At 48.0% G+C, this 16,400-nt stretch overlaps 2 protein-coding genes and 1 non-coding gene across 3 annotated transcripts in view; 2 read left to right on the top strand and 1 right to left on the bottom strand.

The window, feature by feature from the left end:
* The window catches only part of xpot (exportin, tRNA (nuclear export receptor for tRNAs)), a 53,748-nt gene extending 50,751 nt beyond the window's left edge, over nt 1–2,997 (bottom strand). The window contains exon 1 of the mRNA XM_029743897.1: nt 2,815–2,997. The gene's annotated coding sequence lies outside the window, so the exon portion shown is untranslated. The remainder of the gene's footprint in view (nt 1–2,814) is intronic.
* A 948-nt stretch (nt 2,998–3,945) lies between these two features.
* Nucleotides 3,946–15,698, top strand: LOC115182293 (60S ribosomal protein L18a). The gene is made up of 5 exons (XM_029743921.1): nt 3,946–4,018; nt 5,181–5,360; nt 7,837–7,966; nt 10,560–10,669; nt 15,545–15,698. Exons 1-5 carry the CDS (start codon nt 4,001–4,003, stop codon nt 15,635–15,637), a joined length of 531 nt encoding a protein of 176 aa, XP_029599781.1. The 5' UTR covers nt 3,946–4,000; the 3' UTR covers nt 15,638–15,698.
* On the top strand, nt 4,895–5,029 carry LOC115182294 (small nucleolar RNA SNORA68). The gene has a single exon (XR_003873709.1). It is a non-coding gene; the product is annotated as a small nucleolar RNA SNORA68 (small nucleolar RNA).
* Nucleotides 15,699–16,400: the final 702 nt, after the last annotated feature.

Genomic DNA, 16,400 nt, shown 5'->3' with positions numbered 1-16,400 from the left:
TAAGGTGATATTAACTAGTGGGTCTAGGGGATCGGGTAAGGTGATATTAACTAGTGGGTCTAGGGCATCAGGTAAGGTGATATTAACTAGTGGGTCTAGGGCATCAGGTAAGGTGATATTAACTAGTAGGTCTAGGGCATCAGGTAAGGTGATATTAACTAGTAGGTCTAGGGCATCAGGTAAGGTGATATTAACTAGTGGGTCTAGGGCATCAGGTAAGGTGATATTAACTAGTGGGTCTAGGGCATCAGGTAAGGTGATATTAACTAGTAGGTCTAGGGCATCAGGTAAGGTGATATTAACTAGTGGGTCTAGGGCATCAGGTAAGGTGATATTAACTAGTGGGCCTAGGGCATCAGGTAAGGTGATATTAACTAGTGGGTCTAGGGCATCAGGTAAGGTGATATTAACTAGTGGGTCTAGGGCATCAGGTAAGGTGATATTAACTAGTGGGTCTAGGGTATCAGGTAAGGTGATATTAACTAGTGGGTCTAGGGCATCAGGTAAGGTGATATTAACTAGTGGGTCTAGGGTATCAGGTAAGGTGATATTAACTAGTGGGTCTAGGGTATCAGGTAAGGTGATATTAACTAGTGGGTCTAGGGCATCAGGTAAGGTGATATTAACTAGTGGGTCTAGGGCATCAGGTAAGGTGATATTAACTAGTGGGTCTAGGGCATCAGGTAAGGTGATATTAACTAGTAGGTCTAGGGCATCAGGTAAGGTGATATTAACTAGTGGGTCTAGGGCATCAGGTAAGGTGATATTAACTAGTAGGTCTAGGGCATCAGGTAAGGTGATATTAACTAGTGGGTCTAGGGCATCAGGTAAGGTGATATTAACTAGTGGGTCTAGGGCATCAGGTAAGGTGATATTAACTAGTGGGTCTAGGGCATCAGGTAAGGTGATATAATCCTTAACTAGAAGGTCTAGGGCATCAGGTAAGGTGATATAATCCTTAACTAGTGGGTCCAGGGCATCAGGTAAGGTGATATTAACTAGTGGGTCTAGGGCATCAGGTAAGGTGATATTAACTAGTGGGTCCAGGGCATCAGGTAAGGTGATATTAACTAGTGGGTCTAGGGCATCAGGTAAGGTGATATTAACTAGTGGGTCTAGGGCATCAGGTAAGGTGATATTAACTAGTGGGTCTAGGGCATCAGGTAAGGTGATATTAACTAGTGGGTCTAGGGCATCAGGTAAGGTGATATTAACTAGTAGGTCTAGGGCATCAGGTAAGGTGATATAATCCTTAACTAGTGGGTCCAGGGCATCAGGTAAGGTGATATTAACTAGTGGGTCTAGGGCATCAGGTAAGGTGATATTAACTAGTGGGTCTAGGGCATCAGGTAAGGTGATATTAACTAGTGGGTCTAGGGCATCAGGTAAGGTGATATTAACTAGTGGGTCTAGGGCATCAGGTAAGGTGATATTAACTAGTGGGTCTAGGGCATCAGGTAAGGTGATATTAACTAGTGGGTCTAGGGCATCAGGTAAGGTGATATTAACTAGTAGGTCTAGGGCATCAGGTAAGGTGATATGAACCTTAACTAGTGGGTCTAGGGCATCAGGTAAGGTGATATTAACTAGTGGGTCTAGGGCATCAGGTAAGGTGATATAATCGTGGTCTAGGCATCAGGTAAGGTGATATTAACTAGTAGGTCTAGGGCATCAGGTAAGGTGATATTAACTAGTGGGTCTAGGGCATCAGGTAAGGTGATATTAACTAGTGGGTCTAGGGCATCAGGTAAGGTGATATTAACTAGTGGGTCCAGGGCATCAGGTAAGGTGATATTAACTAGTGGGTCTAGGGCATCAGGTAAGGTGATATTAACTAGTGGGTCTAGGGCATCAGGTAAGGTGATATTAACTAGTGGGTCTAGGGCATCAGGTAAGGTGATATTAACTAGTGGGTCTAGGGCATCAGGTAAGGTGATATTAACTAGTAGGTCCAGGGCATCAGGTAAGGTGATATTAACTAGTGGGTCTAGGGCATCAGGTAAGGTGATATTAACTAGTGGGTCTAGGGCATCAGGTAAGGTGATATTAACTAGTGGGTCTAGGGCATCAGGTAAGGTGATATTAACTAGTGGGTCTAGGGCATCAGGTAAGGTGATATTAACTAGTAGGTCTAGGGCATCAGGTAAGGTGATATGAACCTTAACTAGCGTCAAAGCACTTCAGGGTGACAGCAGTGAGCGCTGTGGGGGCGATGGTCATTTAGTTCAGGTACTTTTAGCTTTTCTTGGGTCAAGGAACAAATGGTGGACATCTTGAAGCAAATGTGGACATCAGACTGGGATAGGAGAGAGACTGAATATATCCGGAAACACTCCAGCCAGCTGGTTAATAACATGTTCTGAGGACGTGGGATGCTGTCTGGTCCGGTCCGGTCGCCTTGCGAGGTCTAATAAACTATTTTGACCTAGATGCCTGTTACCTAGTATTGACTAACGTTAACTAGCTTAACTCGCTAGCGGCTGGACATCGGGCACCGATATACCGACTGTCCGTCTGTGTCTGGTCAGCCACTCCTCACAAAAAGTTGCCCTTGTGTGTGTGTGTGTGTGTGTGTGTGTGTGTGTGTGTAGAGTGCTGGCTTGTTCTCATAACGTTAGCTGGATATCTAGTTAGCTTCGTTTAAACTAACAAGGTATAACAACGATAAATACAGGTTTTATACTTGTATTATCAACAAAACAAAAAAAACGTCTATCGTTGTACCACATTGCGCCCCGATAACGGTCTCGGTGCTCGATTCCCGAGGCCCCGTTAAACAAAATCAATTCAGAAGAAAACCGATATATATCTCACCTTATTGCTAACTTTTATCTCATCGTCTCCGTCCGTCGGTACATCCTAAATGGTCAGGAATTACTCAGGAGAAACACTTTCCCTTCTAGTTTTGTCTGTTTATCTCTACTAAACAAAAAATAGGGTTCAAGAGGAGGAATTTCTTCGAGCGGATTTCTTGCGGCGTGTCGATTAAAACCGGATGTCGGGGGGGAAACGTGGGGTCATGACCACCGGAAGAAGAAGTTCCCTCACACATTTTTTTTTTTTGTCAAATAAAACGTTAAAACCTTTCATTTCCTTCACGACAAGTCTGTGGCTAGATATATGTTTTTTTGTCATCCTTTTTCCTCATAATAATTCCATAAATGTTTTTGAAAAGGGAATATTTAACTATTTTTTTTCACAAATTGATGAGATAAATCTAATTTATTATTTTTTTATTTTTTTATTTATTTCACCTTTATTTAACCAGGTAGGCTAGTTGAGAACAAGTTCTCATTTACAACTGCGACCTGGCCAAGATAAAGCAAAGCAGTTCGACAACATACAACAACACAGAGTTACACATGGAATAAACAAAACACACAGTCAATAATACATTAGAAAAATAAGTCTATATACAATGTGAGCAAATGAGGTGAGATAAGGGAGGATAAGGCAATAAATAGGCCATGGTGGCAAAGTAAATACAATATAGCAAGTAAAACACTGGAATGGTAGAATTGTGGTAGAAGAAAGTGCAAAGTAGAAATAGAAATAATGGGGTGCAAAGGAGCAAAACAAAATAAATAAATAAATACAGTAGGGGAAAAGGTAGTTGTTTGGGCTAAATTATAGATGGGCTATGTACAGGTGCAGTGATCTGTGAGCTGCTCTGACAGCTGGTGGTTAAAGCTGGTGAGGGAGATAAGTGTTTCCAGTTTCAGAGATTTAGATATGAGGTGATTCTACTCTCTGATACAGCCAAAGATTGACTGTCGTTGACAATGTCAAAGATACTGATAAAAATTATAGCTAAAATATAAAGAAAATCGTTCATAAGATTTTTTTTTTTTAATTGGGTTATTACAGCTTATAAACGCTCTTGACGGCGAACCAATCTGAGGAATTAAAACGTTTTGATCCCGCCCCTTTTTGTACGTGATATCCGGGTTCTCCGCCCTACTACTTCCTCTTTCCCAGTTCGCAGTCAGCGAGAGACACCATGAAGGCGTCTGGCACAGTATGTAAAATTGTTTATTCGACCTTTTTAAAACCACAGAAACCCAGTTATATAGACAGATTTGAGTACATACCGTTACAATCGTTTGATTGATGTAGTCACATGATGCTAAATCGATATAAATAGTTTAAATGATCGTTTTCTTTTATAAAAACTGAAGCCTCCGCGGCTATAACATGGCGTCCACGTTTGAGATTTCGGACCATGTGGGCCCGTAGAGAAACAAGGCAAGCTAACTAGGGAAAAGATGAGAACAAATTTACCCGTCTGTGTATTTTTAGCCCACCTTTCTCCAAACAATTTGTCTTTCTGTACACTTCATCCCAGGGTGTGTTAAAATGCCCGTGAAGTGCTAACTTTAGTAAGCTAGTTAGTTGCCATATACCTGCCCAGCCGGAGGCCACGTTGCTAGCCGGCTAACTTGGCCACTTACATTTTAGTCATTTAGCAGACGCTCTTATCCAGAGCGACTTACAGTAGTGAATGCATACATTTCATACATTTTTTTTTATACATATATATAACTAGATAGTGGTCCCGTGTGGCTCAGTTGGTTGAGCGTGGTGTTTGCAACGCCAGGGTTGAGGGTTCAATTCCCACGAGGGACCAGTACGGAGAAAAATAATGTATGAAATGTATGCATTCACTACTGTAAGTCACTCTGGATAAGACCGTCTGTAAAATGTAGTGTCATTCAGAACTGTAAAAAATATCTTAAGTTAGCAGGTTAAGATTGGCTGGTTACCAACCTAAAAACATTGCGCCTTTATTAATACATGAAACCAACGTAATGTTGACATCATGCAGTTTGACTGTAGGAAATGTCAAGCATTGTATTAATTTCATTTAGTAAATGTTTTTCTATTTCTGAATTGTAATGCACCCTAACCCAAAGGCCATATCAAATAAAAGGTATGATCTTGTCAGGTGTGCTAAAATCAACATGATGTACCTTGTCGCCTTTCTCTGATGCCGATGTGCCGTTGAAAGTGAATCCAAGGTTCAACATTTTTTTAATACTATATTTTGTTTTATCCGGTATCCATCAGTCTTTTATTTAAAGTTAGCAACTGGTATATTTGGACGGTTTGTAAAAATCGTCCTATGGACATTATATTGTACGTTACCTCACATTACTTCCTCTCCTGCTCCATCCACACAGCTTAGGGAGTACAAAGTCGTTGGGCGCCTCCTGCCCTCGGTGAAGAACCCCACCCCTCCTCTCTACCGCATGCGGATCTTCGCTCCTAACCACGTGGTGGCTAAATCTCGCTTCTGGTACTTTGTCTCCCAGCTGAGGAAGATGAAGAAGGCCAACGGAGAGACTGTCTACTGTGGGCTGGTAGGTACGGGGGGACAGGGTGGGATAATGGGGGAGGGGACAGGGTAAGATGGAGGGGGGGGGGGCAGGGTGGGATGGAGGGGGGGGGGGACAGACAGGGTGGGATGGGGGGGGCAGGGTGGGATGATGATGGGGGGGGACAGACAGGGTGGGATGGGGGGGACAGACAGGGTGGGATGATAAGTCAGGGGGGGAACAAATCAACTGCTAAGATTTCACCGGTTTATTGAATTCATATGTTTTTTTTATGTGTTTTCTATTTACTGAGATTTTCATTATGTGCAAATAAACGATTATATTATGGGAATGGATGGTGGTCAGTGGTCTGGCTGGAAGTTAGTATTACTGTTGCACAAACAACCATGAAGTAGTTTTAAAGACACTGCTCTTTAAAGAGAGATTACAGAAGAAAGGAAACGGTTGATGAGATTGACCGGTATTAGATTTGTATGTAAAAAGAAACCGATCGCTGCATCGTTTGTGAGATGGTACTCTCCCGAAGGCCCCGTCATACCTGAAGAAATTGACAAATGTTGCCGTTTTCAGGGTAAACATGAGTAAATGTCGTGGGTGTACACCAGTGTCGTCACGATATCCTGAATTTAGACTTAAACTTCCTGTTTTACTGTCAGGATACTCAATATCATCAACGATGCTTGATTTTCAAAACGACGCCACAACATATAAAATGGTCGCTTAAGGCACCGATGGAAAATGGCACCTGATCCAGATGGAGGAACTCAGTTACAGCTCTTTTATTTAACCTTTATATAACTAGGCAAGTCAGTTAAGAACAAATTCTTATTTACAATGACGGCCTCCCGGGGAACAGTGGGGTTAACTGCCTTGTTCAGGGGGCAGAACGACAGATTTGTACCTTGTCAGTTCGGGGATTCGAACTTGCAACATTTCGGTTAATAGTCCAACGCTCTAACCACTAGGCTACCTGCTCTAACCACTAGGCTACCTGCTCTAACCACTAGGCTACCTGTCTCTAACCACTAGGCTACCTGCCTCTAACCACTAGGCTACCTGTCTCTAACCACTAGGCTACCTGCCTCTAACCACTAGGCTACCTGCCTCTAACCACTAGGCTACCTGCTCTAACCACTAGACTACCTGCTCTAACCACTAGGCTACCTGCCCTAACCACTAGGCTACCTGCCCTAACCACTAGGCTACCTGTCTCTAACCACTAGGCTACCTGCCTCTAACCACTAGGCTACCTGCCTCTAACCACTAGGCTACCTGTCTCTAACCACTAGGCTACCTGCCTCTAACCACTAGGCTACCTGCTCTAACCACTAGGCTACCTGCTCTAACCACTAGGCTACCTGCTCTAACCACTAGGCTACCTGCTCTAACCACTAGGCTACCTGCTCTAACCACTAGGCTACCTGCCTCTAACCACTAGGCTACCTGCTCTAACCACTAGGCTACCTGCCTCTAGCCACTAGGCTACCTGCTCTAACCACTAGGCTACCTGCTCTAACCACTAGGCTACCTGCCCTAACCACTAGGCTACCTGCTCTAACCACTAGGCTACCTGCTCTAACCACTAGGCTACCCTGCCGCCTCTGTTCTGTGGTTGGGTATCTTGGGGTTTTCTTTAAACTATGCAAGTCAGTTTTAAAAAAAAAATATATATATTATTTATTTACCATGACGGCTTACACCAGCCGAACCCGGACGACGCTGGGCCAATTTGTGTTATGGGTGACGCACAATGTATCAATCATACATTCAATTTGATTGTTCTTTTGTAGATTTTAGTAAAAACATTTTGGTAATAATTTATTTTGAAAGATACATTTCTAGGTAAACTTAATTAAATCAAGCTGAAGACCAGGTCTTATTCACAGTACAGGTGAATGAAGATTATTCAATAGGAGTGTGTCATGCATTGAGTTATTCAGCTTGTTTTTAGCTGATTTAATTTCAATGGGGCTACAGATAACAAACAATCCCTTCTGTTTTAGGACTAGCATTGCGCTGATAGACTGGAACCTCTCAATCGTGTGAGACCCGTTTGACAGAAGCACAGAATGTAACTAACAAAATACTTTTACCGGGCTGTTTTTTGTTGTTGTTGTGTATCTGGAAAAGTACCGAAGTTTCAGAATACCGTGCAACACTAATGTACATCCGTCTTTCATCCCTCTGCCCTTAAAAGTGTCAGTCCAGGAAGTTCTCGTTCTGTAAGGTTGAACCCTGTCTCTCAGTCCAGGAAGTTGTCTCGTTCTGTGAGGTTGAACCCTGTCTCTCAGTCCAGGAAGTTGTCTCGTTCTGTAAAGTTGAACCCTGTCTCTCAGTCCAGGAAGTTGTCTCGTTCTCTAAGGTTGAACCCTGTCTCTCAGTCCAGGAAGTTGTCTCGTTCTGTAAGGTTGAACCCTGTCAGTCAGTCCAGGAAGTTGTCTCGTTCTGTAAGGTTGACCCCTGTCTAATTAACTCTGATTCCCCCCCACCTCTGTCTCAGGTGCACGAGAAGACTCCCCTGAAGGTGAAGAACTTTGGCATCTGGTTGCGTTACGACTCCCGTAGCGGAACCCACAACATGTACAGAGAATACAGAGACCTGACCACGTCTGCAGCCGTCACCCAGTGCTGTAAGTATGTCCCGGTAGAATACAGAGACCTGACCACGTCTGCAGCCGTCACCCAGTGCTGTAAGTATGTCCCGGTAGAATACAGAGACCTGACCACGTCTGCAGCCGTCACCCAGTGCTGTAAGTATGTCCCGGTAGAATACAGAGACCTGACCACGTCTGCAGCCGTCACCCAGTGCTGTAAGTATGTCCCGGTAGAATACAGAGACCTGACCACGTCTGCAGCCGTCACCCAGTGCTGTAAGTTTGACCCAGTGTGGAGAACACTGGACTGTCCTAGTGCTGTATGTCCCAGTGTGGACAACACTGGACTGTCTCCCAGTGTGGACAACACTGGACTGTCTCCCAGTGTGGACAACACTGGACTGTCTCCCAGTGTGGACAACACTGGACTGTCTCCTAGTGCTGTAAGTTTGTCCCAGTCTGTCTGACAGTCTGGAGTTCACTGGATTTAACCCATTGATGCATTGGACGGCCATTTTTAAGATCTGTGATCATTATCAGCTGGTTCCTAATGATGATAGATGTTTAGTTAAACAGCTTGTATCTGCTGTAGCTCCGTCCCAGGAGAATAGAGAGGGAATTTAGAGTTAACAGTGTAAACGTTTGAGTTGGCACATAAACCCGAAGTGCATTGTCTCTCTCTGTGTGTGTGTGTGTGTGTGTGTGTGTGTGTGTGTGTGTGTGTGTGTGTGTGTTAGGTTTGGGTACTATCCGGATGTTCATACCGTTTCTGTACCACGCTGGGGTATACGGTATTATCGGAGGTGTACCTAAGTTGCACTGTAAACCATTTAGGAAACCGGGACCTTGATCCAGGGGGATGTTGAGTATCTCTGCTGTAACCAAGAAGCTTGATGTTGACATCTAACACTTAGCTAGCAAGTTAGCTATTTACTCAGTACATCTTAGCTAGCAAGTTAGCTATTTACTCAGTACATCTTAGCTAGCAAGTTAGCTATTTACTCAGTACGTCTTAGCTAGCAAGTTAGCTATTTACTCAGTACGTCTTAGCTAGCAAGTTAGCTATTTACTCAGTACGTCTTAGCTAGCAAGTTAGCAATTTACTCAGTACGTCTTAGCTAGCAAGTTAGCTATTTACTCAGTACGTCTTAGCTAGCAAGTTAGCTATTTACTCAGTACGTCTTAGCTAGCAAGTTAGCTATTTACTCAGTACGTCTTAGCTAGCAAGTTAGCTATTTACTCAGTACATCTTAGCTAGCAAGTAAGTTAGCTATTTACTCAGTACATCTTAGTTAGCAAGTTAGCAAACCAGATGTCATTTACTCGGTACATCTTAGCTAGCAAGTTAGCAAACCAGATGTCATTTACTCAGTACATCTTAGTTAGCAAGTTAGCAAACCAGATGTCATTTACTCAGTACATCTTAGCTAGCAAGTTAGCAAACCAGATGTCATTTACTCAGTACATCTTAGTTAGCAAGTTAGCAAACCAGATGTCATTTACTCAGTACATCTTAGCTAGCAAGTTAGCAAACCAGATGTCATTTACTCAGTACATCTTAGCTAGCAAGTTAGCAAACCAGATGCACAGCTGGAGATCATTTACAAGCCTGCTGTGTGTGATCTTGTCGTGTCAGAAATCAAACCATCAGGACTCTGTTGTCTTTCAGCAGCTACACGTGAAACCAACGTTCTCCAATCCACACTTAAAAGCTTTGAGACGTGTACTTTATCTGACACCCCCCCCCCCAAAGGTCACACAGTTTTTTTCACAAAGTTCAAGTGTCCGCTCAGCAGACCAGAAATTTGATCATTGGTGTCTTAGCTAGCAAGTTAGCTATTTACTCAGTACGTCTTAGCTAGCAAGTTAGCTATTTACTCAGTACATCTTAGCTAGCAAGTAAGTTAGCTATTTACTCAGTACATCTTAGTTAGCAAGTTAGCAAACCAGATGTCATTTACTCGGTACATCTTAGCTAGCAAGTTAGCAAACCAGATGTCATTTACTCAGTACATCTTAGTTAGCAAGTTAGCAAACCAGATGTCATTTACTCAGTACATCTTAGCTAGCAAGTTAGCAAACCAGATGTCATTTACTCAGTACATCTTAGTTAGCAAGTTAGCAAACCAGATGTCATTTACTCAGTACATCTTAGCTAGCAAGTTAGCAAACCAGATGTCATTTACTCAGTACATCTTAGCTAGCAAGTTAGCAAACCAGATGCACAGCTGGAGATCATTTACAAGCCTGCTGTGTGTGATCTTGTCGTGTCAGAAATCAAACCATCAGGACCCTGTTGTCTTTCAGCAGCTACACGTGAAACCAACGTTCTCCAATCCACACTTAAAAGCTTTTGAAACCAACGTTCTCCAATCCGCACTTAAAATCTTTGAGACGTGTACTTTATCTGACACCCCCCCCCCCAAAGGTCACACAGTTTTTTTCACAAAGTTCAAGTGTCCGCTCAGCAGACCAGAAATTTGATCATTGGGATGTTGCTTAATTTGCCCTCCTAAAGGTTTTGATAAATCTTTCTTGGGGGGGGGGGGGGCAGTTGAGTGGTGTTGTCACTAGCTGTGTTTTTGTTTTTTTGTTATTCTAATGTTTTGTGTGTGTGTGTGTTCTCCAGATCGTGATATGGGCGCTCGCCATCGTGCCCGTGCTCATTCCATCCACATCATGAAGGTGCAGGAGATCGCCGCCAATAAATGCCGCAGACCTGCCATCAAGCAGTTCCACGTAAGTCCAACACACACAGTATATCGTTCACCCCGAGCTAGGTCAGACTGTTCCCTCTGCTACCGGCACAGCAAGCGGTACCGGGGCCCCTAGCTAGGGCAGACTGTTCTCTCTGCTACCAGCACAGCAAGCTGTACCGGGGCCCCTAGCTAGGGCAGACTGTTCCCTCTGCTACCAGCACAGCAAGCTGTACCGGGGCCCCTAGCTAGGGCAGACTGTTCTCTCTGCTACCAGCACAGCAAGCTGTACCGGGGCCCCTAGCTAGGGCAGACTGTTCCCTCTGCTACCAGCACAGCAAGCTGTACCGGGGCCCCTAGCTAGGGCAGACTGTTCTCTCTGCTACCGGCACAGCAAGCTGTACCGGGGCCCCTAGCTAGGGCAGACTGTTCCCTCTGCTACCAGCACAGCAAGCTGTACCGGGGCCCCTAGCTAGGGCAGACTGTTCCCTCTGCTACCAGCATAGCAAGCTGTACCGGGGCCCCTAGCTAGGGCAGACTGTTCCCTCTGCTACCAGCACAGCAAGCTGTACCGAGGCCCCTAGCTAGGGCAGACTGTTCCCTCTGCTACCAGCACAGCAAGCTGTACCGGGGCCCCGAGCTAGGGCAGACTGTTCTCTCTGCTACCAGCACAGCAAGCTGTACCGGGGCCCCGAGCTAGGGCAGACTGTTCCCTCTGCTACCAGCACAGCAAGCTGTACCGGGGCCCCGAGCTAGGGCAGACTGTTCTCTCTGCTACCAGCACAGCAAGCTGTACCGGGGCCCCTAGCTAGGGCAGACTGTTCTCTCTGCTACCAGCACAGCAAGCTGTACCGGGACCCCGAGCTAGGGCAGACTGTTCTCTCTGCTACCAGCACAGCAAGCTGTACCGGGGCCCCTAGCTAGGGCAGACTGTTCCCTCTGCTACCAGCACAGCAAGCTGTACCGGGGCCCCGAGCTAGGGCAGACTGTTCCCTCTGCTACCAGCACAGCAAGCTGTACCGGGGCCCCGAGCTAGGGCAGACTGTTCCCTCTGCTACCAGCACAGCAAGCTGTACCGGGGCCCCTAGCTAGGGCAGACTGTTCTCTCTGCTACCGGCACAGCAAGCTGTACCGGGGCCCCTAGCTAGGGCAGACTGTTCTCTCTGCTACCAGCACAGCAAGCTGTACCGGGGCCCCTAGCTAGGGCAGACTGTTCCCTCTGCTACCAGCACAGCAAGCTGTACCGGGGCCCCTAGCGAGGGCAGACTGTTCCCTCTGCTACCAGCACAGCAAGCTGTACCGGGGCCCCTAGCTAGGGCAGACTGTTCCCTCTGCTACCAGCACAGCAAGCTGTACCGGGGCCCCTAGCTAGGGCAGACTGTTCCCTCTGCTACCAGCACAGCAAGCTGTACCGGGGCCCCTAGCTAGGGCAGACTGTTCTCTCTGCTACCAGCACAGCAAGCTGTACCGGGGCCCCTAGCTAGGGCAGACTGTTCCCTCTGCTACCGGCACAGCAAGCTGTACCGGGGCCCCTAGCTAGGGCAGACTGTTCCCTCTGCTACCAGCACAGCAAGCTGTACCGGGGCCCCGAGCTAGGGCAGACTGTTCTCTCTGCTACCAGCACAGCAAGCTGTACCGGGGCCCCTAGCTAGGGCAGACTGTTCCCTCTGCTACCAGCACAGCAAGCTGTACCGGGACCCCGAGCTAGGGCAGACTGTTCTCTCTGCTACCAGCACAGCAAGCTGTACCGGGGCCCCTAGCTAGGGCAGACTGTTCCCTCTGCTACCAGCACAGCAAGCTGTACCGGGGCCCCTAGCTAGGGCAGACTGTTCTCTCTGCTACCGGCACAGCAAGCGGTACCGGGGCCCCTAGCTAGGTCAGACTGTTCTCTCTGCTACCGGCACAGCAAGCTGTACCGGGGCCCCTAGCTAGGGCAGACTGTTCTCTCTGCTACCAGCACAGCAAGCTGTACCGGGGCCCCGAGCTAGGGCAGACTGTTCCCTCTGCTACCAGCACAGCAAGCTGTACCGGGGCCCCGAGCTAGGGCAGACTGTTCTCTCTGCTACCAGCACAGCAAGCTGTACCGGGGCCCCGAGCTAGGGCAGACTGTTCCCTCTGCTACCAGCACAGCAAGCTGTACCGGGGCCCCGAGCTAGGGCAGACTGTTCCCTCTGCTACCAGCACAGCAAGCGGTACCGGGACCCCTAGCTAGGGCAGACTGTTCTCTCTGCTACCAGCACAGCAAGCTGTACCGGGGCCCCGAGCTAGGGCAGACTGTTCTCTCTGCTACCAGCACAGCAAGCTGTACCGGGGCCCCTAGCTAGGGCAGACTGTTCCCTCTGCTACCAGCACAGCAAGCTGTACCGGGGCCCCTAGCTAGGGCAGACTGTTCTCTCTGCTACCAGCACAGCAAGCTGTACCGGGGCCCCGAGCTAGGGCAGACTGTTCTCTCTGCTACCAGCACAGCAAGCTGTACCGGGGCCCCTAGCTAGGGCAGACTGTTCCCTCTGCTACCAGCACAGCAAGCTGTACCGGGGCCCCTAGCTAGGGCAGACTGTTCCCTCTGCTACCAGCACAGCAAGCTGTACCGGGGCCCCTAGCTAGGGCAGACTGTTCTCTCTGCTACCAGCACAGCAAGCGGTACCGGGGCCCCTAGCTAGGGCAGACTGTTCTCTCTGCTACCAGCACAGCAAGCTGTACCGGGGCCCCTAGCTAGGGCAGACTGTTCCCTCTGCTACCAGCACAGCAAGCTGTACCGGGGCCCCTAGCTAGGGCAGACTGTTCTCTCTGCTACCAGCACAGCAAGCTGTACCGGGGCCCCTAGCTAGGGCAGACTGTTCTCTCTGCTACCAGCACAGCAAGCTGTACCGGGGCCCCTAGCTAGGGCAGACTGTTCCCTCTGCTACCAGCACAGCAAGCTGTACCGGGGCCCCGAGCGAGGGCAGACTGTTCTCTCTGCTACCGGCATAGCAAGCTGTACCGGGGCCCCTAGCTAGGGCAGACTGTTCTCTCTGCTACCAGCACAGCAAGCTGTACCGGGGCCCCTAGCTAGGTCAGACTGTTCCCTCTGCTACCGGCCCGGGGCCCCTAGCTAGGGCAGACTGTTCCCTCTGCTACCAGCACAGCAAGCTGTACCGGGGCCCCTAGCTAGGGCAGACTGTTCCCTCTGCTACCAGCACAGCAAGCGGTACCGGGGCCCCTAGCTAGGGCAGACTGTTCTCTCTGCTACCAGCACAGCAAGCGGTACCGGGGCCCCTAGCTAGGGCAGACTGTTCTCTCTGCTACCAGCACAGCAAGCGGTACCGGGGCCCCTAGCTAGGGCAGACTGTTCTCTCTGCTACCAGCACAGCAAGCTGTACCGGGGCCCCTAGCTAGGGCAGACTGTTCTCTCTGCTACCAGCACAGCAAGCTGTACCGGGGCCCCTAGCTAGGGCAGACTGTTCTCTCTGCTACCAGCACAGCAAGCTGTACCGGGGCACCTAGCTAGGGCAGACTGTTCTCTCTGCTACCAGCACAGCAAGCTGTACCGGGGCCCCTAGCTAGGGCAGACTGTTCTCTCTGCTACCGGCACAGCAAGCTGTACCGGGGCCCCTAGCTAGGTCAGACTGTTCTCTCTGCTACCAGCACAGCAAGCGGTACCGGGGCCCCTAGCGAGGGCAGACTGTTCTCTCTGCTACCAGCACAGCAAGCGGTACCGGGGCCCCGAGCTAGGTCAGACTGTTCTCTCTGCTACCAGCACAGCAAGCTGTACCGGGGCCCCTAGCTAGGGCAGACTGTTCTCTCTGCTACCGGCACAGCAAGCGGTACCGGGGCCCCTAGCTAGGTCAGACTGTTCTCTCTGCTACCGGCACAGCAAGCGGTACCGGGGCCCCTAGCTAGGGCAGACTGTTCTCTCTGCTACCGGCACAGCAAGCGGTACCGGGGCCCCTAGCTAGGTCAGACTGTTCTCTCTGCTACCGGCACAGCAAGCTGTACCGGGGCCCCTAGCTAGGGCAGACTGTTCTCTCTGCTACCGGCACAGCAAGCGGTACCGGGGACCCTAGCTAGGTCAGACTGTTCTCTCTGCTACCAGCACAGCAAGCTGTACCGGGGCCCCTAGCTAGGTCAGACTGTTCTCTCTGCTACCGGCACAGCAAGCGGTACCGGGGCCCCTAGCTAGGGCAGACTGTTCTCTCTGCTACCAGCACAGCAAGCGGTACCGGGGACCCGAGTCTAGGTCAGACTGTTCCCTCTGCTACCGGCACAGCAAGCGGTACCGGGGCCCCTAGCTAGGTCAGACTGTTCTCTCTGCTACCGGCACAGCAAGCGGTACCGGGGCGCCGAGTCTAGGTCAGACTGTTCGCTCTGCTACCGGCACAGCAAGCGGTACTGGGGACCCGAGTCTAGGTCAGACTGTTGGGTCAAATAATAATAATAATCATAGTGGTTGTCGAGGGAGCAACAGGTCAGCACCTCAGGAGTAAATGTCAATTGGCTTTTTCATTCTATACATTTCTACTTGATTATTATTTTTTTAAATGATTGTAGCTGTGATGGCTGTAGGTTTCTGCTGTTCAAAATAAACCAAGCGAGTGTTAGCATGGCGGCTACGTGTTAGCATGGCGGCTACGTGTTAGCATGGCGGCTACGTGTTAGCATGGCGGCTACGTGTGCCTTGTTTTCTTCATGGAAATGCTAGGAGCTAAGATGGAATCATGTGAACGTTTCAAAGAATTGTTATTCAATTATTGCATCTTAGCTCCTCGTGTGTGTGTGTGTGTGTGTGTGTGTGTGACAGAGAGACGCTCCTTTTCGATTTTAAGTGTTCCACTCTGCTAACCAGCGCCTCGCCTAATCAGGTGCGCGTACCTTCTGCCTGTCAGATAAAATGGATAGCATGTCTTTGTCTAAAACAGTCTCGTCCTTGTCCTCTCCTCAGGACTCCAAGATCAAGTTCCCTCTTCCTCACAGGGTCCTGCGTCGTCAACACAAGCCCCGCTTCACCACCAAGAGACCAAACACCTTCTTCTAAAGGAAATGACCTCTGGTTTCACGTTGTGCGGGACAATAAAATTTCTAATTGTAGAAAAGAAGCCATTTTGTTTTGAGTTATTTCTTTTTTTAAATACATTTTTAGCTAAGATTTTGTGATACTTCTGATATGCAAGTTTGATATAACAAATTTCTGTGAACCGTGAGTTGGATTGCATAATGCTTTGCAGGAGGAGGGGGTGAATTGTTGTCGGTGGATATTATGTGAGAAGTTATTAGTTAACATTCAGAAATGTGAAGAGAAAATTTGAACCATCGCCACAGATTTGCTACAAAAACAGCCCCCTTAAATTATGGCTTTATAAATGAGCATTTAGAAAGAAATATGCATTGCATACGAGTACTGATCAATATATGAAAGATAAAAGTTATCAATAAAATACCATGGTTGAGCTCATCGTCACCACCTGCAGGTTGTTACATGCATTGTCCTGCAAGAGGCCATTTTTACCCCCCTTATCCATTAGAAACTCACATTTTTAAGAGTTCTTGCCTTTTTGTTCTATAATGACATAGTTTCACCCCACTAATATTTGTAAAGAAACCATAGCCCGTGCCATTAGTCATGTTAGCTGTATATTTAAATTATTTTAAATGTATTTTGTGTTTGTGGCGCGCACACACACACCTTCCACATGTTCATTTCCTGTAAGTTGGCGCCATCTTGTGGCTGGAGTTTGTAGTCTTGAGGTACCGCGGTCATCGACGTTTTACTGTCACGAAGGGGATTTCATTAAAGGTTT

The sequence above is a fragment of the Salmo trutta genome, unplaced genomic scaffold (genome assembly GCF_901001165.1).
Source record: "Salmo trutta unplaced genomic scaffold, fSalTru1.1, whole genome shotgun sequence".
In the NCBI taxonomy this organism is placed as follows: domain Eukaryota; kingdom Metazoa; phylum Chordata; class Actinopteri; order Salmoniformes; family Salmonidae; genus Salmo; species Salmo trutta.
The sequence above is the reverse complement of the archived record's forward strand: the minus strand, read 5'-3'. Positions and strand labels throughout refer to the sequence as shown.